This window comes from Ursus americanus, chromosome 31 (genome assembly GCF_024610735.1).
Source record: "Ursus americanus isolate L20-20 chromosome 31, mUrsAme1.1.p, whole genome shotgun sequence".
NCBI lineage: Eukaryota > Metazoa > Chordata > Mammalia > Carnivora > Ursidae > Ursus > Ursus americanus.
The window spans coordinates 22177499-22199628 of record NC_142157.1 but is presented as its reverse complement, the minus strand read 5'-3'; the positions used below and the strand labels follow the sequence as shown (position 1 = coordinate 22199628).

The window sequence follows — 22130 nt, the reverse complement described above, 5'->3', positions numbered from 1 at the left end:
AGAATATTCTATCTGGGGGCGCCTGGGTAGCGCAGTCGTTAAAGCGTCTGCCTTCGGCTCAGGGCGCGATCCCGGCGTACCGGGATCGAGTCCCACATCGGGCTCCTCCGCTGGGAGCCTGCTTCTTCCTCTCCCACTCCCCCTGCTGTGTTCCCTCTCTCGCTGGCTGTCTCTCTGTCACATAAATGAATAAATAAAATCTTTAAAAAAAAAAAAAAAAAAAAAAAGAATATTCTATCTGACAAGTTATCCTTCAGAATTAAAAGGAAGATAAAGAGTACCCCAGGAAAAACAAAAGTTAAAGGAGTTCATCACCACTAAACTAGTTTTACAAGAAATGTAAAAGGGATTTCATTAAGCAAAAAAGAAAAGGCCATAAACAGAATTAAGAAAATTATGAACGACAAAAGTCTGACTGGTAAAGCAAACCTATAATAAAGGCAATAGCTCAACCACATATAAAGCTTATGGTAAAAGAAGTTACAAAATCAACTATATCTATAATAATTAGTTAAGAGCACACAAAATTTTAAAATGGAAAATACGACATCAAAAACAAAATCTGAAAGCAGGGGTAAAAGCATAGTGCTTTTAGACTGTTCGAACTTACACCTCCATCAACCTAAAACACTTGGGGTGTATACATAGGGTGTTACATACAGACCTCATGGAAGCCACAAACCAAAACCTCTACTAGGTACACAAATAAATAGGAAAGAATTGAAACATAACGCTAAAGAAAGTCATCAACACACAAAGGAAGAGAGTAAGAGAATAAAGGAACAGAACTATGAAACCAAACAGAAAACAATGAACAAAATGGCAATAAGTACATACCTATCAGAAATTACCTTCAATGTAAAAAGACTAAATGCTCCAGTCAAAGACAAAGTGACTGAATGGATTAAAAAAAAAAAAAATGACCCACTGATATGCTGCCTACAAAAGACTCATTTAAGACCTAAAGACATGCACAAACTGAAAGGGATTGAAAAAGGATATTCCATTCAAATGGAAATGCAAAGAAAAGCATGGGTAGTAATACTTAGACAAAACAGACTCTAAAACAAAGACTGCAGCAAGACACAAAGTAGGGCATTACATAATGAGAAAGGGATGAATCCAACAAGAGAATATAACAACTGTAAATATCTAGGCACCCAACATGGCAACACCTAAATATATAAAGCAAATATTAACACATATAAAGGGAGAAATTGACAGCAATAATAGTAGGGGACTTTACCATCCTACTTACATCAGTGGATAGATCATCCAGACAGAAAATCAGTAAGGACATAGTGGCCTTACACAACACATTAGACCAGATGGACTTACCAGATACGTATAGAATAATCCATCCAAAACCAGCAGAATACACGTTCTTCTCAAGTGCACAAGGCACATCCTCCAGGACAGATCACATGTTAGGCCACAAAACAAGTGTCAATAAATTTAAGAAAACTGAAATTGTATCAAGATCCTTTCAAACCACAACAGTATAAAACTAGAAATCAATTAGAAGAAAAGAAGTGGAAAAAGCCAAACACATGGAGGCTAAACATGTTACAAAACAAAAAACAGGTCAACAAAGATATCAAAAAGGAAATCCAAAAATACCCCGACATAAATGAAAATGGAAACATTCCAAAAATCTATGGAACATAGCAAAAGCAGTTCTCAGAAAGAAGCTTACAGTAACACAGAGTACCTCAAGAAACAAGAAAAATCTCCAACAATCTAACCTTACACCGAAAAGAAACAGAAAAACAAGCAAAGCCCAAAGTTAGTAGAAGAAAATAAGAAGGATCAGAGGGGAAATAAAGGAAATAGCAACCAAAAAAATAGAAAAGATCAATAAAATGAAAAGCTGGTTTTTGAAAAGATTTTTAAAAAAATGATAAGCCTTTAGCCAGAGTCATCAAGACAAAAGAGAGAGAGGGTCCAAATAAATAAAATCAGAAATGAAAGAGAAGTCACAACCAACAGCACAGAAATACAAAGGATTATAAAAGTCTACTATGAACTAATATATGCCAACAATTAGTCAACCTAGAAGAAATGGATAAATTCCTAAAAATATACCATTTTCAAAGACTGAATTAAAAAGAAATAGAAAATCTGAACAGACCAATAACTAGGAACAAAATCGTACTGGTAATCAAAAAAAAAAAAAAAAAAAAAAAAACTCCCAAAAAGAAAAGTCCAGGATCAAACACTTCATAGGTAAATTCTATCAAACATTTAAAGAAGAGTTAATAACTATCCTTCTCAAACTATTCCAAAAAACTGAAGAGAAGAAATGCCTGCAAATTCATTTTACAAAGCCAGTATTACCGAAACCAAAGACACTACAGAAAAAGAAAATCACTAGCCAATAACCCTGATGAACACAGATCCAAAATCCTCAACCATGTGTTACCAAATCAAATTCAAAATACAGTAAACGGATCATACACCATGATCAAGTGAGATTCATTCCAGGCATGCAGGGATGGTTCAATATTTGCAAATTAACTGATACACATTAACAAAACAAAGGAAAAAAATCCTATCATCTCAACAGCCAAAGAAAAACCATTTACCAAAATTCAACATCCATTCATGATAAAGACTCAACAAAATGGAAATAGAGGCAACATATTTCAACATAATAAAGACCATAGATGATAAACCCACAGATAACATCATACTCAATGGTGAAAATCTTAAAAGTTTTTCTTCTAAGATCTGGAGCAAGACAAGGATGCCCACTCCCACCACTTTTATTTAACGTCGTATTGGAAGTCCCAGCCATAGTAATCATGCAAGAAAAAAATAAAAGGCATACAAATTTGGTGACGAAAAAGTAAAACTGTCACTACTTTCAGATGACATAACATAAATAAAGAACTCTAAAGACTAAACCAAAAAAACTATTAGAACAAATAAATTCAGTAATGTTGCAGGATACATAATATACACAAATCTGTTATATTTCTATACACTAATAATGATTAGAAGGAGAACTTCAAAAAACAATTCCATTTATAAAATTGCATCAAACAGAATACTAAGAAATACATTTAACCAAGAAGCTGAAAGATTGTACTCTGAAAACCGTAAGACAGTGATGCATACAAATAAATGGAAAGATATACCATGCTCATGTACATTAATTAAAATGTTCATTCTACCCAAAGTAATCTACAGATTCAACGCACTCCCTATGAAAAACAGAACGGCACTTTTAACAGAACTAAAACAAAGATCCAAAAATGTGTATGGAGCCATGAAAGACTCCAAAGAGCCAAAGTAATCATGAAAAGGAGGAACAATGCTGGAGTCATCATTCACCCAGATCTCACGCTATACTACAAAGCCACAGGGATCAAAACAGAATGGTACTGGCACGAAAACAGACAGCAAGAGCAACAGAACAGAATAGAAAGCCAAGAAATAAACTTATGCTTATATGGTCAAATAATTTACAACGAAGCAGACAAGAATATACAATGAAGAAGACAGTCTTTTCAATAAACAGTGTTGGGAAAAACTGAACATGCAAAAAAAAAAAATTAAACTGAACCACTTTCTTACACCACATAAAATAGATTCAAAATGAATTAAAGGCCTAAATGTAAGACATGAAACCATAAAACTCCTAAAATAAAACACAGTCAACTTTTAGATCTGTGTCCTCAGGCAAGGGCAACAAAAGCAAAAATAAACTATTGGGACTACATCAAACTTCTGCAAAAAGAAAGAAGCCATAAATAAAACAAAAGGCAAGCTACTGAATGGGAGAAGATATCTGCAAATGATATATCCAATAAGGGATATCCAAAATATATAAAGAAATGATATATCCAATAAGGGGTTGATATCCAAAATATATAAAGAATTCATACAACTCAACACTAAAAACAAACTATCTGTGAGGCACCTGGGTGGTTCCACCGGTTAAGCGTCTGCCTTCAGCTCAGGTCACGATCCCAGGATGCTGGGATCAAGCCCCATGTCGGGCTCCCTGCTCGGCAGAGAGTCTGCTTCTCCCTCTGCTGCTAGCCCTGCTTGTGTTCTCTCTCTCAAATAAATAAATAAAATCTTAAAACAAACAAAACAAAAAACCTCCAGGAAAGAAACCGTGCATCTTTATATCCAATAAAACTGACCTTTAAGTAAGAAGGGTCCAGACCTTACCTATCATGAACATGGGAAAAACCCTGGAAATATTCATTTTTTGGTCCTTCCTACAAAATCTATCAAGTATGAAGCTCAAGCAATCAAAATAACAAAGACACTGACTTGAGGACTGGTGTAAATGTGTACAGGTATAAAATATATAGATATCTGTATAACTAAGGGTAGATGACAGAGAGTTTATTTGAACTAACAGTTTAGATAGGGCCAAAGTATTAAAAACTAGGGAACCATCTCATAAAAATGATAGTTTTATCTGGTTTCCAGCTAGCATATAAAGAACATGGAAGTCATCACTCCCATCCTCACAACAAGAAAAACGTTGATTTAAACAGAAAATAGGCAACCCTTCTTCGATCCATTAGAGAACCGAGGTAACAGGGCAAACGCCATACTGGAAAACTGTAGAGATAGGTGGTCGAGAATCACAGCTTCCCAGCAGCAGGAACAACCACTAGCACCAGCAACTGGTAGGAACGCTTACAGGGTAGCTGACTCATTTCTGGAGAGTAAGCTATCAAATAGCTTGAGAGAGAAAAACTCCTGGGGACCCAGGCTCCAGGTTCTCAGGGTGAAAAATCAATGAGAAAAATCCCTTGTTGCTTCCTGCACAGGAAGGGAACACATAACAACCCAGAAGTGAGACCAAAGCATTCTGTTCTTCTTAAAAAAGAAGAAATGATTTACTGGACCCCAACCAACATGGGAGAAGGAAATATCCAACTCCAACCTCCTCTCACCTTCCTATTTCACCTAAGGAAAGAAAAATGCTGAAAAGCATTTTGGAAGGTCACAGCCCCCGAGCCCAAGCCTGGAAGGCTCCCCTCCCCACATCTCATCAATAGGGTTCCCACAAGATAAGATGACAGCTGGAAAACTACAGTGATCAGACACTACTAAGAAGGAGTCTCTAGGAAACCCAAAGACAACAGGAAAGACAAAAACAAGAATAATGGGGGAAATGCTAGCCTATGAGTCCTATACGTACAGCTAACAAACCTCAAAGTAAAGGCCTTTTACAACTCCGTTTCTTTTCCCTAAGGCATCACGTCTGACTTTCAACAAAATTACAAGGCACACTAAAAGGCAAAAACATAGTCTAAAGAGGCAAGGCAAGCAACAGAACCAGACTCAGGACAAAGATTTTGGAATTATCAGAATGGGGATAGAAGATAACTCTGATTGACATGTGAAGGCTTTCGTGGAAAATCAGCCAACATGTAAGAACACAACGGTACATAATATAAGCAGAAAGAAGGCAACTCTAAGAATCAAAAGAAAATGTTAGAAATCCAAACAGATCTGAAAAAGGTCTTTGATGAGCATATGAGCAGATCTGAGCCATGTGAGCTTAAAGATAAGTCAACACAAACTTGACAAACTGAAAAACAAAAAGAAAAAAGAATTAAAATACTGGAACAGAATATCTAAAAATTATGGGACAACTACTAAAGGTATTATATACACATAACAGGAATACCAGAGACAAATTTAAGAAAAAAAAAAAGAGGGAGAGAAAGGAACAGAAAAAATATCTCAAGTTCTAATGGCTGAGAATTTTCCAAATTTAATGATAGACCCAAACCACCAAATCAACATATACACCTTGAATATTTACCAAAAGTTAAGGATAGGATAATTGCCTATAAGCAGAATTACCAAAAACCCTACATCTAGGTATATCATATTCAAACCACAGAAAACCAAAGACAAAGATTAAACATTTAAAGAATCCAGAGAGAAAAAAAGACAAAACACTACCTATATATGAACAAGAATAAAAACTACATTGGCCTTCTCTTCAGAAACCATGCATGGAAGAAGAGAATAGAGTGAAATACTTCAGTGTTGAAGAAACAAACCCACCACCCACCAAGTCTACACCCAGCAAAATTATCCCTGACTTTCTCATACTAAGAAAAATTGAGGGAAACTGTTGCCAACGGACTTGCCTTGAGAAAAAATATTAAAAGAAGTTCTTCAGGGGGCGCCTGAGTGGCTCAGTCGGTTAAGCATGTGACTCTTGGTTCTGGCTCAGGTCATGATCTTGCTGTCGTGAGATCAAGCCCTGCCTCGTGCTGAGTGAGGAGTCTGCTTAAGATTCTCTCTCTCCCTCTGTCCCTTCACCCCTCCCACTCACGCATGCGTGCATGCACACTCTCTCTAAAAAAAGCTCTTCAGAGGCAAATGGTAAACATCAGATAAAGGTCAGAAACTCAAAACTACATAAAGAAAGAGAATTAGAAAAGGAATAAAAGTTATATAAAATTATTAACTAGTCACATAGAGAACAGTTTGTAATTATAGCAAACAATGTATTGGTTGATGATTGCTTATGGAGACATAAAATGAATGACAGCAATGTACTAAGAGACAAGAGGCAGGAATGAGGATACTACTCACTAAATCAAAAAGATATGTGCACCCCTATGTTTACTGCAGCATTATTAACAATAGTCAAGATATGGAAGCAATCTAAGTGTCCATCAAAGGACTAATGGATAAGGAAGACATGGTGTACATATATATACACACATACCCACCCCCTTGAATTATTACACAGCCATAAGAAAGGATGATGTTATGTCTTTTGAGACAACACGAATGGACCTAAAGTGTATTATGCTAAGTGAAATAAGTCAGACTGGGAAAGAGAAATCTTATATGATTCCACTTATAATAATAAATGAACAAACAAATAAAAAAAAAATCAGACTTATAAATACAGAAAACAAACTGATGGTTGCCAGAGGGTAAGCCGGGGGGGGGGGGGCAGGATTGGACAAAATGTGTGAAGGGAAGATACAGGCTTCCAGTTATGGAATGAATAAGTCACAGGAATAAAAGGCACATTGACTATAAGGAATATAGTCAATGATACTGTTAACAGTGATGTATCAGGACAGATAGTATCTACCTTGTGGTGAACACGGCATAATGTTTAACTTTGTCAAATCACTACATTGTATACTTGAAACTGATGTAACACTGTGTGTCAATGACACTCAAATCAATCGATCAATCATTCATTCATTCGTTAAATGACATTGTAAAAAAGAGACAGAGAGAGAGAGAGAATACTGCTTATGGTTCCTCTACAATGACACAGTATACTTGAAAGTAGATTTAAATTAGCTGTACAGTATACTGCAGACTCTTGGGCAACCACTAAAAAATTAAAAAGAAATATAACTGATATGCTGAGAGGTAAAAAAAAAAAAAAAAAAAAAAGAAAAGAAAAATGAAAAGATCTAATTCTCCACAAAAACCACAGAAAGCAGAAAAAGACAAAAAAGAACAAAGAACTATGATACCAGATAGAAAAGCTATAAATAAGATCAAAATTAATCCAATTATATTGATAATCACTTTAAATGTGAATGGTCTAAAATATACCAATTAAAAGATAGAGATGATCAGAGTAAATAAAAAATAAGATCTGATTATATAGTCTGAAATAAACCCACTTTAAATATGAAGCCACAGATCATTTAAAAGTAACAGCACAGAGAAAGATACACCATGCTAACACTTAAAAACAAAAAGGAAAAGCCAGTAGGCATATTAATTCCAGATAGACTTCAGAGGAAAGAATATTATCAAGGATGACTAGGGGATACATAATGATAAAGGGGTCACTGATCCAAGGAGACGTAACAATCCTCACTGTTCATGCACCTAACAACAGAGCATCAAAATACAGAACATAAATGCTAACAGAACTGCAAGGAGAAACAGGCAAATCAACTATGGTAGTTGGACACTTCAATACCCCTCTATCAGTAACTGACAGGTCCAACAGGCAGAGAAACTAAGCAACACCCGTCAGCTGTACCTAACTGACATTTGCAGAGCACTTCATCAGCAGAATACATCAACAATAGAGTACACATTCTTCTCATGCTCACAGGGAGCGTTCACCAAGAAAGACCACATTCTGGATCATACAACACACCTTAACAAATTTAAAATAACAGGAGCGCCTGGGTGGCTCAGTCAGTTAAGCGGCCGACTCTCGATCTCAGCTCAGGTCTTGATCTCTGGGTCGTTAGTTCAAGCCCTAAATTGGGCTCCATGCTGGGCCTCTGCCTACTTAACGAAAAACAAAAACAAAAACAAAACAGAAATCATATAATGTATGCTCTCAAACTACAATGAGGTTGAATTAAAAAATAGTAATAGAGGGGCGCCTTGGTGGCGCAGTCGTTAAGCGTCTGCCTTTGGCTCAGGGCGTGATCCCGGCGTTCTGGGATCGAGCCCCACATCAGGCTCCTCCGCCAGGAGCCTGCTTCTTCCTCTCCCACTCCCCCTGCTTGTGTCCCCTCTCTCGCTGGCTGTCTCTATGTCAAATAAATAAATAAAATCTTTAAAAAAAAATAGTAATAGAAAAATAGCCAGAAAACCCCAAAATATGTAGAGTTTAACAACATACTTCTAAATAATACATGAGTCAAAGAAGAAATCTCAAGAGAAATTTAAAATATTTTGAACTAAGAGAAAATGAACTACTACTTAGTACAGCCTTGATACATGTATCAGAAAAGAATGAACGTCTAAAACGAGTAATGTAAAGCTTACATTTTAGGAAACCAGAAAAATGAAAACAAATTCAATCCAAAGCACGCAGAAGAAGAGAGATAATAAATACTAGAGCAGGAACCAAGAAACTGAAAACAGGAAATCAACAGAGAAAATCAAGTTGGTTCTTTGAAAGATCAATAAAATTGATAAACCTGCAGCCAAGTTAGCTAGGAAAAAAAAAAAAAGAAGCACAAATTACTAATATCAGAAATAAAAGAAGGAAGGTCATCACTACTGATCCCATTCACGTTAAAAAGGACAATAAGGGATTATGAAGAACTCTATAACCACAATCTACAGATGCAATGTAATCCCAATTAAAATCACAGCAAACTCATTCTGTGGATGTCAATAAATTAAAGTTTATATGGAAAGGCAAAAGACCAGAATAGCCAATAAAATACGGAAGAAGAAAAGCAAACTCAGAAAACTGACACTCCCCTACTTCAACATTTACCATAAAGTCACTGTAATACAGACAGTACGTTACTGGTCAGAGAACAGAGTGATCAGTGGGGCAGAAGAGGGTCCAGAAACAGACACACGCGAATAGAGTCAACTGATCTTTCACAAAGGAGCAAAGGCAATTCAGTGGGAAAAAGGCCTCTCTTCAACAAGTGCTGCTTGAAGAACTAGACATCCACTCGCAAAACATGAGAAAAACAATCTAGACACGGAACTTACACCTTTCACAAAAATTAACTCAAAATTTATCACAGACCTAAAAGTAAGATGCAAGAACTTCAGACTTCTAGAACACAACACAGCGGAAAACCAAGGCGGCCCCAGATTTGGAAATGACTTTTTAGATACAACACTAAACATGCTGTCCCAAAACAAAAAGGTAGTGAGACTTCACGAAAATTTAGAACTTCTCCTTTGTGAAAGATAACGGTAAGAAACTGAAAAGAAAAAGCACGGACTGGGACAAAATTTTTGCAAAACGAATATCTGACATAGGACACCTAGCTAACATATACAAATAACTTTTAAAACTCAACAATCCGAAAATAACCCAATTTAAAAAAGGGCCAAAGAACTTAACAGACATGTCATCGAAGATACAAATGGCAAATAAGCGTGTGAAAATACTGCCTACATCCATGCCAAGAAGGAATCAGAAATTAAAACAATGAGATACCACCACACACCCATTAGAATGGTTAAAATCCAGAACACTGACACCACCAAATTCTGGCAGGGAGGAACAGAAAGAACCCTCACACATCACTTGAGGGAACACAAGATGATAGAGCCACTCCCGGAGACATTTTGTCAGTTTCTTATTAAACATACTCTTACCATATGAACTAACAGTTGTGCTCCTTGGTATTTACCCAAACAAGTTAAAAAACTATAACCACACAAAAATCTGTACATGGGTGTTTACAGCAGCTTTATTCATAACTGCCCAAACCTGGAAGCCACCAAGGTGTCCCGCAGTGGGAGAAGGGGTAAGTAAACTGTGGCACATCCAGACAATGGGGCATTATTCAATAATACAAAGATACGTGAAAAACGAATGAATAAAAACACAAAAAGCAGATGAGACCTGTAAATACAGAGAACACACTGACGGTTGCCAGAGGGAAGGGGAGTAGGAGATGGAGGCTTTCAGTTACAGAATAAGTCACGGGAATGAAAGGTACAGCACAGGGGGCACCTTGGGGGGCTCAGTCGGTTAAGCATCCGACTCTTGATTTAGGCTCAGGTCACGATCTCAGGGTTGTAAGATCGAGCCCCATGTCGGGCTCCACGCTGATAGTAGAGCCTGACTATGATTCTCTCTCTCAAGAAAAGGAAGGAAGGAAGGAAGGAAGGAAGGAAGGAAGGAAGGAAGGAAGGGAGGAAGGAAGGAAGAAAGAAATGAACGAACAACACTGGGAGTATGGTGTACGATACCGTAATAGTGTTGTATGGTGACAGATGGTAGCTACATTTGTAGTAAGGACAGCATAAGGAATACAGAAGTTGCAACGCTACGTTGTACACCTGAAGCTAATAAAACATCGTGTGTCAACTATACTCAAAAAAAATTCTAAATAATAAAAAGGTATGAGCCATCAAGCCAAGCCAAGACACAGAAGAACCTTAAATGCGCACCGGTAAGTGAAAGAAGGCTTTCTGTAAAGGTCACGTACCACAGGATCTCAACTACACGACATTCTGGAAAAAACAAAACTACAAGCCATAAAATTTCAGTGGTTGCCTGGGGTTTGCAGGGAGGTAATGACGGAGAGAGAGAAAAATAAGTAGAGCGCGGGGGATATTTAGGGCAGTGAAACCATCCTGTATGACGCTATGCATTTGTTAAAACGCACAGAATGTTACAACACAGAGGAAACACGGACTACAGTTAATAGTAATTTCCGGACACTGGTCCATCGATTTTAATAAATCACCACACCCATGTCAGATGTTAATGACAGGGGACCTGCTTTAAAAAATAAAGTCCGATAGAAACAAAAATGGGAGGGGAGAGTATATGCACAAAACAACGCTTTTCAGAAAGATCAGGGGGGGATCTTAGTACTGACAATTGTGTGTGACGTACCAAATCAGAAACTCCGAGCCATTCTAGTTCCCTCGTCATTTGTATCCCTGAGAATCAGCATTCTCAGCATGAAAGACACGCAACAGACGTGTAATGGGGAGGAAGGAAAAGCCTTGCCATCCTGCATTTGAATCAGAATTCATTAGATATTTTATCTTTAAAAACATGCTTTTCTCAGTGTGGGGGCCCCTCAAAAAGTTAAAAATTGAGCTACCCTATGATCCAGCAATTGCACTACTGGGTATTTACCCCAAAGATACAGACGTAGTGAAGAGAAGGGCCATATGCACCCCAATGTTCATAGCAGCATTGTCCACAATAACTAAACTCTGGAAGGAGCCGAGATGCCCTTCAACAGATGACTGGATTAAGAAGATGTGGTCCATATACACAGTGGAATATTACTCAGCTATCAGAATGAACGAGTTCTCAACATTTGCTGCAACATGGATGGCACTGGAGGAGATAATGCTAAGTGAAATAACTCAAGCAGAGAAAGACAATTATCATATGGTTTCACTCATTTGTGGAACATTAGGAATAGCAGGGAGATCGGTAGGAGAAGGAAGGGAAGAATGAAGGGGGGGGTAAACAGGAGGGGGAATGAACCAGGAGAGACTATGGACTCTGGGAAACAAACTGAGGGTTGGGGGGGCAGATGGGCTAGGCCGGTGATGGGTATTAAGGAGGGCACATACTGCATGGAGCACTGGGTCTTATACGCAAATAATGAACCATGGAACGCTACATCAAAAACAGGATGTACTGTATGGTGACTAATAAAAAATTTTTTAAAAAATTGTAAAAAACAACAACATGGTTTTCTTAGCCCTGTCCATTTAGAAAGTCCTAAAAAACACGAACGGCCCAGCAGTGAGGAGTACCCCTGGAGCCCAGATTGGGACTAAGGTATTTCCCACTAAGACAGACAAACAAAAACAGGGTTTCTTAGAGGACTGGCCGATTCCAGGTCTGCGGCCGGAATTTACAGACACATCGGGAAGAGCTTGGTACTGCAGATGGCAAGGAGGCTGTCAGAGACAGTCTTCCAAACAGAAAGACCACGTCAAGTGGATGGGAGAACCAACCAGAAGACGCTCCCACAGGCCAAAAACGAACAGGAGGAGTTTGAACAGTGACTGCAGAGCTACGGTGTGCAAGGACGCAAACTCAGCAGTTTAGGAAGCAAAACTTCTGACACTTGTTTCCACACTCAGAGCTTCTCCTTTAATCGGTCTGGGGTGCGGCCTAAGCATTAGGAAGTTTAAAAGTTCCCTAGGCGGGTCCAATTTGCCGCCAGCTGGCAAGCTAGTAGAGAAGGTATTGACCAAAAACAAGGGACTTCTCAGAGACGGGCTTGCGGTGCGAACGAGCCTTCTGGGAAGAGGGCAACATACGGAACAAGCACCTGGCCTGGCCAGCACGGGCTGTGCGATCGCATTCCCCATTAACAACATTCCCCCTTTGCCTGTCGCAGAAGTTTCGAGTCTTCCCCATTCTGGTGACTCCTGCCTTCCACTTTTAAAAGAATGTAAGAGCACATTCCAGACCCTGGAACAATTCCATTCCTGGGCCCATAACCTACAGAGATGATTATGTGTGCTCACCCAAAGACATGGGTTCGGAGGTTCAAAGCAGCACCATTCACAACTGCCCTCGTCTGGAAATGACGCAAGTGTCCCACAGCAGCGGAGTGAAGGAATGAACTGAGGCAGAACTCACAGGCGGGATCTGAACCAACTTCACGGCATGAATGAACTGCACGTGATGCTAAGCCAGAGAATCCTCTTTTCACATATAATCCTCTCTTCTCTAATGATGTACAGAAAGAGGCAAAACTACGCTTGCGGAGTCAGGACAGTGTTCGTCCTTGAGGGGATCATGAACGGGACGTGCCAGGCTTCCTGGGCTGGTAGGTTAAAAATGGGTCACGCTGTACCGTGACAGACGCGCTGACCCAAATGAATGTGTCAATAAACTGTCCCTGAAGTGGGTTTGTTTTTTTTTTTTAAGTGTGTGTAAGTGTTTGGGAAAGAAGATTCCTGTTTCCTTGGCCCAATCAGCACGAGTATGGGCCGGTCAGCATCCCGAACGCATTCCTACATCGATACAGAATTACGAGCCCACAGACAGCAGGTACCATGGCCTCTAGAACAGGACTGGACTGTCAGCACCCACGCAGTGTATGCTCGCTGAATTAGCTGTTTCATCTTTGTATGTACATGTGCCTGTCAAAAATGGTAGTGACATGAGGCCAGACAGCAGAGGCCAAGAACACAGTTTCTAAAGTCTGACTGCCTGGGTTCAAATCCTGGCTGTTTCTTATTAGCTGTGTGACTGGAAGCAAGTTTACTTTAGTTCAGCTATAAACTGAACGACAAGGAAGAGGACAACAATCATAATGAAACTGTGGGCTTAAAAGAAATAATCCACAAAGGGGCGGCTGGGTGGCTCAGTCGGTTAAGCGTCTGACTTCGGCTCAGGTCATGATCCCGGGGGCCTGGGATTGAGCCCCATGTGGGGCTCCCTGCTCAGCGGGGAGTCTGCTTGAGATTTTCTCTCTCTCCCTCTCCTGCTGCCCCTCCCTTGCTTGCACGTGCTCTCTCAAAAATAAATAAATCTAAAAAAAAAAAAAAAATCCCTAAAGAGAGCTTAGTACAATAACCTGCCACATGGTAAGCAATGTGTTTGCACATTTGTGTGTATTAATATACGATGTATATATAGCATATTTCAATTATATTATCAATTATTTTTACAGCTTCTGATAAAGAATGCACGAATGGAAGGATACAAATATATAAGAGGCTAAATAGGTATCTTCCTCATGACCTGAGGGCTTAAATAGTTACATCACTGAAAGAAATCAATTTACATAATTGCAAAACAACCATTCCTATACTGTGCTTGCAAAGCATGTTACCAGTGTCTGGTCTGAGAGGCCAAGACCCCTTCCCAACTACCTGGTGTGATGTGTGCCTTTCACTCGACTCAGTTCAGCTGTAAAATTATAAACTATTCTGAGTCCAGAGAAATAATTAACTGATATGAAGAGAAATATATTAAAAGGTTCTTACAAAATACAGGCAGATTATAACTAAAGTTAACATTTCATGTAATTCAGGTTTATTATAAGAACCAATATTTACCCGACAGAATGTCTCCGACGCCATACTTCACAGTGTTCTAAGCTAATACTCCGCTGGAGGACAGAAAAGATGAATTTGCATACAGTATAAAAAGATCTCCCATCTGATCATTAAATTCAGTTAGGAATAATGGTTTTTCAGAAAACCATAAGGAAGGGGAGAGACTCACATTGACTAGATAAAAAAGTAAGTTGCTTCTAGTGTTTTCCTCAACCATTCAAGTTCTGCAAAGCATGATCAACCTACGTTTCCAAGCTGGCAGGGCTGGCCGAATGACACGTTTTATTTGCCTAGTCCGGTGTCTATAAAGAATTCTAAAACTGAAGGCCTTGAGGTCAGGCCTGTGGCCCCAGTCGGCCCTGAAAATCACCACTCTCCCACATGCGAGCCAGCCCGTCGCACTGCAGCAGTGCAAACAACAGGGCACAGTGTTTGGAACAGAAGTGTCAGACACACTTCAGTGTGAACTCCGACTCCGCCACTACCTGGGGGATGCTGGGGCTCTAGAGAACTTTCTGCTTCCCCATCTGCAGAACACGGACAATGATCACGTGCACCGAACAGTGATATTATAAAAGCAAAAACAGCCCGCACCCCCACCGAAGCACTCACGCTATTTATCGTTCGGAACCTCTCATGTAGAGGTTATGAACTCAGCTGTGGCCCCCTAAACTTCGTATGCTGAAGCCCAACCCCCAGTGTCTCACCACGTCACAATGTGACCCGATGTGTGGAGACAAGACCTGAAACGAGGTGGTGAAGTTAAAATGAGGCCAGTAAAGTGGGCTGTAATCCAAGCGACTGTGTCCTTCTGAGAAGACGGAAGTGGACACGCAGAGAAGCAACAGGGCCACGCGTCCTGAGGAAAGACCACGTGAGGACACCTTGAGAGCCGAGGGGAGGGGCCTCAGGAGAAACCAGCCCTGCCAACGCTGTGGTCTTGGACTTCCAGCCTCCAGCACCGAGAGAAGTAAATGCCTGCTCTTTAAGCACCCCGGTCTGTGGTATTTTGTACGGAAGTCTCTAGCAGACTAAGAAAGTAGAGAATGTTACACCTTCCTGTGTCTTCCTGGCCTAACCAACACCTCAAATCCAAAATACTGTCTTACATTGTCAAGCCTCCCACTCTGGTGACATCTGCCCAAGGAGGGCCCTGCAGATTACATTTGTCCCTCATGTCTCATGGGACAAACACACTGACAGGTCAGCACATCTCCATTTGGAAGCCCGGGGCCTCCGGCAGGCCTCAGGCCGGCAAGGTGGTGATGAGACACGCCAGTACTAAAGATACTCCGGGTCAGAAGGAACCTGGCAGAGCTGAGGCTTCTTTGACTGTGAGCTTCATGCGTCAAGTACCATAAAAGGGGCTATCTTCACCCAAAGGAGGAGGCATGAGGAGAAAGGAAGCAACTGCCGAGGCAGCAGTGGATGAGAGGGCAGGAGTTGGGGTGCAGGCTCCTGAGGAGGCTCTGAGCAAAACACAGAGGCTTAACACTGACCCCTGCCGGCCAGACACCTGATCTCCACAGACTGCTCCTAGGCCACATCTTCATGCTCCTTTGCTTTAAAAAAATAAAAAAGAAACCAACCTGCACAAACTTGCTATCCGAGGAAGTGAACATGACGCAAAGAAATCATCTCTAGTTTTTGCTTGGTGACAGTGGACCTCATATATTGAGATCAAATTTCTTTGAACCAGGTTTATGTAAATTTATGGCAAGAGGAGGCAGGCTGTGGTTCCCAGCTATTATCCATACCGATTCTAGCATCGATTGTCACACGGAAGAGCTGGCGATAATGGCAAAGCCGTGGGTGTTGCTACAGTTTCTGATGATAAAAACCTACTTCAGATTCATTAGACAGCTTACAGTTCTCTTAACATAGCAAATATTAATTTATCAATGGGCAATTTAAAGATTCAATATGTAGGAAGTTCAGTTATTGGAGGATATATGGTATTTTACTTATTAGTTGAAAAAATGGCTAACATTTTTTAATGCCTGTCATTCTCAGAAGCCACAAGCACATCACAATTGAAATCCTGTGAAATGCCCTGTTGCCTCCCCAACCTGGACTCCCCCGTTGTCCAGGGCTCAGAATTTGCCGTGTGAGGCCACCATTTTCCTCCTGGCCCTGTCACACCAGACATGCCCACCCAACTTCCCGGGAATTCTCTAGCAGGTGAGGAATGAGGCACTGGGTGCCCAGACGTAATCAAACAGAGACAAGCAGGTGAAGGCCACGGAAAAAGCACCATTGCTGAGAATTCTAAAAACTAAAGAGACATGACTTTCCATTTTTTACACAGATAAAACAGATTTTTAAAATACCAGTAATAGTGAGTTATTAAGACTACTACATGCCATGCTATTGAATGAAAGTGTGTGTCCCATCCCAAAATTCATACACTGAAACCTAACACCCGTCTGTGATGGGATTAGGAGGTGGAGCCCTTGGGAGGTAACTAGGTCATAAGGGTGAAGCCCTCGGGATTGGGATTAGTGACATCTGAGAGAGGTCTCTTACCCCTTTCACCCTGTGAAGATGCTGAGGACAAAACGGTCTATGAGCCAGGAAGTAAGTCCTCACCAAATACTGAACCTGCCTGTGCCCTGATCTTGGATTTCTAGACTCCAGAAATGTAAGAAATAAATTTCTGTTACTTGTAAGCCGGCCAGTCTATGGTCCTGTTACAGGAGCCCAAGCGCACTGAGACAGGCCCGATGCCATACTAGCTACTTGAGAGATGACGACTCCCGGAATTCTATGAGGTAACTAATATTATTATTCCCATTGTATAGATGAGAAACGCGAGGCACTGAGAAGTGAAGTAATTTGCCCAAGGTTACACAACTGGGGGGGAAAAAAAAGCTGCTTACCAAAAAAGAGGCCATGGCTGACATGTCCTATCATGGCTGAAATGTCAAATGACTGGAAAAACAGTAAAAGCTCATTATTAGTTCAGTCACAGCAAAGGGGGGGGTCACAATTATTCATAATTTATTTCCTATCTGGAGGAGATATTTTCAGTTTTTACAGTGTCTTAAAATCAAAAATAGAACCCTAAGTAGTTTGTATCATGCTCCTGCTGGTTGTAACGGGCTTGCCGTCTGGAGAGCTGGGGTGGGATCTGCGAAGGGGAGTCCGCGGGTATTTCCCTCTCTGCTACACTTTCTAGCCTAGCTCATAACTCTTAACTGAGAGCAATCCTCCTTCAGTGAACTTTCTCCAAGCACCGGAACAAGTACAGAGGTAACAGAGGTGTGCACACCAGGCCAGGAAGAGCTACTTACACCAGGATGATGGGATGGGGGGGGGTTAAAATTAGCCCTGGGGGAACTTCTCGGAGGAGATGACCCAAGACTGGAGCCATGTGGCCGGACAGCTCATTCCTCCCTTCAACAAGCACTGACTGACAAGGGATGGAGGAGGCTGGCCGGGGGGAGAACTGGGACAAGAGCTTCCCAGGCCAAGACACCGCAGGTTCAAAAACTCAAAGGGGGGCATATCCGTGCAACTTAGAAAAATAAAAAAGGACCGGTCTTACTAAAGATCACAGCTAACACCACACGGGTCATCCCAGCCCCCTTGTCTTTCCTCAGAGACAGCGTGCATTGGTAAAAATTCTTAACAGGGTGACCACTTCCAGGTTTAACAGGGCTTCTGAAACGGCCCTTTCAGAAAACCCGTGATCATGTTAGTTGATTATTTTGCATGGTCCTTTAGAAAGACCACGGCCTCGAAGGCAGGTTATTTTTCTTTTTTATAATTTATCTGAAAGATAGTTTAGTCTAACCTGGGTGGGGGGGGGGGAGACCTGATAAAGGTCTGACCACCCAGAGGGCAATAAACTTGAAGAGATTAAAAAAAAAAAGTCACAAAAGACTTAAATAAAAGAAATGAAAAAAGTCTCCCTGGCTACTAATGGGATTCTCTGCTCCCACGAAGCTGATTACAGGAGCCTTCAAAAGCGGCTTCATCATCCAGGTGAGGACAGCCGCAGCGGGGCACAGCGCCGCCGTGAGATCTCTTCAATAAAGAGAACAAAATTGCTACCATTACTCTTGAAGCATTAAGGAGAAAGGGTGTGCAGATTTCACGCCGTGTGGGGGAAAAAAAATAAGAAGGAAAATAAAATGAGGGGTAATTTCAAAGAAACAGCAATCTAACTCTTCAAGAATCCTAGACGAAAGGGCCAAGTGCTCTAGGATCTATTAGGCCACCAGAGAAAACATCAACACAGGACACAGGGGTCTGACCCAGTCTCATCGGCCACGCTCTCCTTGGTGCACACCACCGGCTATGTCGGAACTGGTTACGGCTGAGGCTTGCCGGGCTCTATCCGGATGGTCCCATCAGAGTTAACATTCAGTACGTGCTCACTCAGGACCAGGCTCGCTGCTAAGCTCTAGAAATGCATCAGTGCCCTTAGCGCTGATCCGGTCCTAACAGGTGGGTAGGTACTTACACTCCCATTTGACGAAGAGGACTCGAGGCTCAGAAACGTTAAGCAGCTTCTCTAAAGTTACACAGAGCTACGCAGTAGATGGAGAATCTGAGTCCAGCCTATGCAAGTCCAAGGCCCCACTCGTCCGCACTGCCACTCAGGGTGGGATCTGACCACATCCAGAATCTGGCTCAATGGAAAACTGGAGAATCTGTCTGATGTCTGTCTCCAGCCTAGGACGTTCTCCCCATCAGAAAGCTTTCGCTACCTGAACTCCTGAACACATTTCTTCAAGGCCAGTTACTGTCTCAGAGGAAGTAAAGTCCTGTGTTTATATGACACAACTCTCCCAAGCAGAAAGACAGACAGTTCACATGCTTAGAATAAGAACAAAACTCCCATTCTTATCTTCAAAACTTAATTCTTATCTTTTGAGAAACTCAACAAAGTAAAGATAATGCAGGAAAGGCTTGAGACACAATAACCATTCTCTGTCCATGCGAGTGAATTGTTCCCTGCATTTAATCTACATACTAAGACACAAAACCTCATGTTTACAGTGAAAACTTAACTAGTAAAGAAAATAAGGGAATTCTTACGCTATAGTTTATGCAACCATGTCAAATATTTTAATATCTACGATGTCAAAATATATCCAGTATCATGTGCACAATAAATGAGCCCCAGTTGAGGAATGGGCTTCTGAAGGCATCCTGGAACCTTCCAGGCTCCACGAGTCCCGAGGTCTGGGAGTTACAGCAGGAAGCAGCCACTCTTTGGGTCTACACATACCACAGAGGCTGGAGAAGGTCGAATCTCTAAATTCACTTCCACCGAACTCCCCAAGAAGCAGCCTTGTTCTCCCTTAAGCTATTTCTGTGGGAGAATGGAAGAAAGATCTTGCTTTTCACCACCTAATACTACACCGGAAACATCTTTTTTCAGGAAGCAAGTGGCTATCTTTTCTTCTTCAGTACAAGGCAAGGCTTCAAAGAGATAACGCAAGTGAACCAAAATAGCTATGCCGCTCTCCCTACTTACAGATATTACATAAAGAATCCTCTTCCCAGCCGAGGGCCATGAAGGTTCTCCGCAGTGCTGAGGAGCAGAGAGCCAGGCCTCCGGCTTGCGCTCACCATCCTTTGTTACAGCAGAGCCCCCAGTGATCACCACAACCTAGACAGAGCTGGGCAGGTGCAGCGAAAGCACACGTTCGGTCCCAGACACAGCGGCTCTGCTGCCGCCACCAAGAAGCCATCACCACTTGAGAGAGGCCAACTCATCTCAAGACGCTGAGATGCTAACCCGTACACAAGCTAGAGCTCAGGGGCAGGGATCTTCCTAAGGGTTACCAAATGCCAACTGTCTTTGACTTCCCATCGCCTGTCCTTTCGCAGAGATGTTATCCAGAGCCCCAACCCCAATCTGTCCTGGGCACAAACCATGGGTTCCCAGGAAATTTGACTCTGCTCTCTCCATGCCTAACAAGCAATGCATCATCTTTTAGGGTCTCCTGGATATCTCCCCTCCTTCTCCAATGTCACGTCCTGGTCTGGATCTCATCAAGCCTCAGGCCTAATCCATCAGGCTTTCTTTCATCCCTCCAACATTTTGGAGCATCTGTGGTGTCCCAGGCACTTATATAAAGAAAGCAAATATGAGTAAAGCACGGCAACAGTCCCCCCAGTCCCCAGTGTGGACGAGAGACATCTAGATTAAGAACACATCACAATCCCGTGTAACAAGAGCCATGAAGCAAGACATATCGAACTTCAGAGAGGAGGGAATGACCGTATCAGCCTGACACGGACAGAGAAGGCTTCACATAGGCTACGGCATCCGGGCTGACTCCTGACAGATAAGTGAGGGGATGTAGGGGGAAGAGGAGAGGAAGGAAACAATACTTCTAAGGCACAAGGATCTGAAAGAGTGTGTCCTGGTTCAGGAAGACCAATCTGTTCAGTATGGTGGGGACAACAAAGGCATGGAAGGGATAGGAACTAAAGTAGGTTTTGGTCAGACTCAGAAAGGCTTTGCATAGTATGCCAAAGAACTGGGGGCATTACTCTTGGTAATGAACAACCAGAAGTGTTTAAGGGAGAAGGTCCAAACTGAAGCCACATTCAGGCTGAAGAAGTGTTTCAAATATTAGAATTAGTTGCCAATGTCTAAAATTAGTTGCAAATGTCTAAAAATTAGGAAAATTCATATCAAAATCTGGATTCTTGTTTTCTTAACAACAATAATTATGGCAGCACGAGGCCAACATCCCCAGGTGGTGACAATTGCTTGGATGGGAGTAGCAGGTGTAGCAGCCGCCCGTCTTCAGACGGGATAGCTATTACGAAGTTCATGACGATCCTCACCTGGCCCCCAAAAGACATCTGAGCAGCAATCTCTGGTTTAAAGGAGAGTTACACGGTAAGATATGTTGCAGAAAAATAACACTAGAAAGCAACAGAGTAAACCACGGGGTCGGCAAAACTGGAGGGAAGAGGCTAAGTTAGGGAGACATCACAGTAGCACAAGAAGGAGGGAACAAATGCCTCAACTAAGGAGAATAAAGAGCCAGAAAAGGGTAAGGAGTCACGAAAGGCTCAACATACTCTAGGCATAAGAACCGTTATCATGAACGTTTGTGTGGCAATTGTTCAAGGGTCAAAGACTATATTAGGAGAAAGGAAGCATGATTCAAAAGTGATTCTCAATTAAAAAGAAAGTGAGTATTAAGTCAACTATGTGGGAAATCCACCTAAATGCCAACAACTCGCATAGACCACAGTGAGGTCCAGCAACAACTGTCTGTGTGCTTCTTACCTGGACTCTCAGGTTCATCTTCCAATCGGAAAGAACATACCCTGATTGTAAACTTTCTGAGCTAAGCCCTCTCTCGACAAGCGATGCTTACAAGCGGGGCGTGGTACGTAAATCATTATGACCTCTCCTACCACGGCCAGCCGGCAGCTACTTGGAAAACTTACAAACCCTCCGGGTGCTGCAAGGGGAAGGCCCAGCCCCAGAACTTACACAAGCCGTTGACATCCAGCATGTTGGAGATGCCCCGGTCACTCATGTCCACTTCCGGCTGGTTCTTCTCCCGGCTCTCCTCCACCAACTTTTTCAGAGACTTGGACATATTCTGTACCAAACGACAACAACAAAGCACGTGGGCGACAGCCAGGGGGGTGCAGCGATAGAAAGGGGAGACGCCCAGGCC

At 41.7% G+C, this 22130-nt stretch overlaps 1 protein-coding gene across 2 annotated transcripts in view; it reads right to left on the bottom strand.

The window, feature by feature from the left end:
- RSU1 (Ras suppressor protein 1) overlaps nt 1-22130 on the bottom strand; it is a 185906-nt gene that overhangs the window by 163449 nt on the left and 327 nt on the right. For both annotated transcript variants that reach the window (XR_015722428.1, XM_045787797.2), the window contains exon 2: nt 21941-22052. Coding sequence is in view for 1 of the 2 variants with exons in the window: in XM_045787797.2 (XP_045643753.1) it covers nt 21941-22049 (109 nt within the window). In the remaining variant the exon portion in view is untranslated. The remainder of the gene's footprint in view (nt 1-21940; nt 22053-22130) is intronic.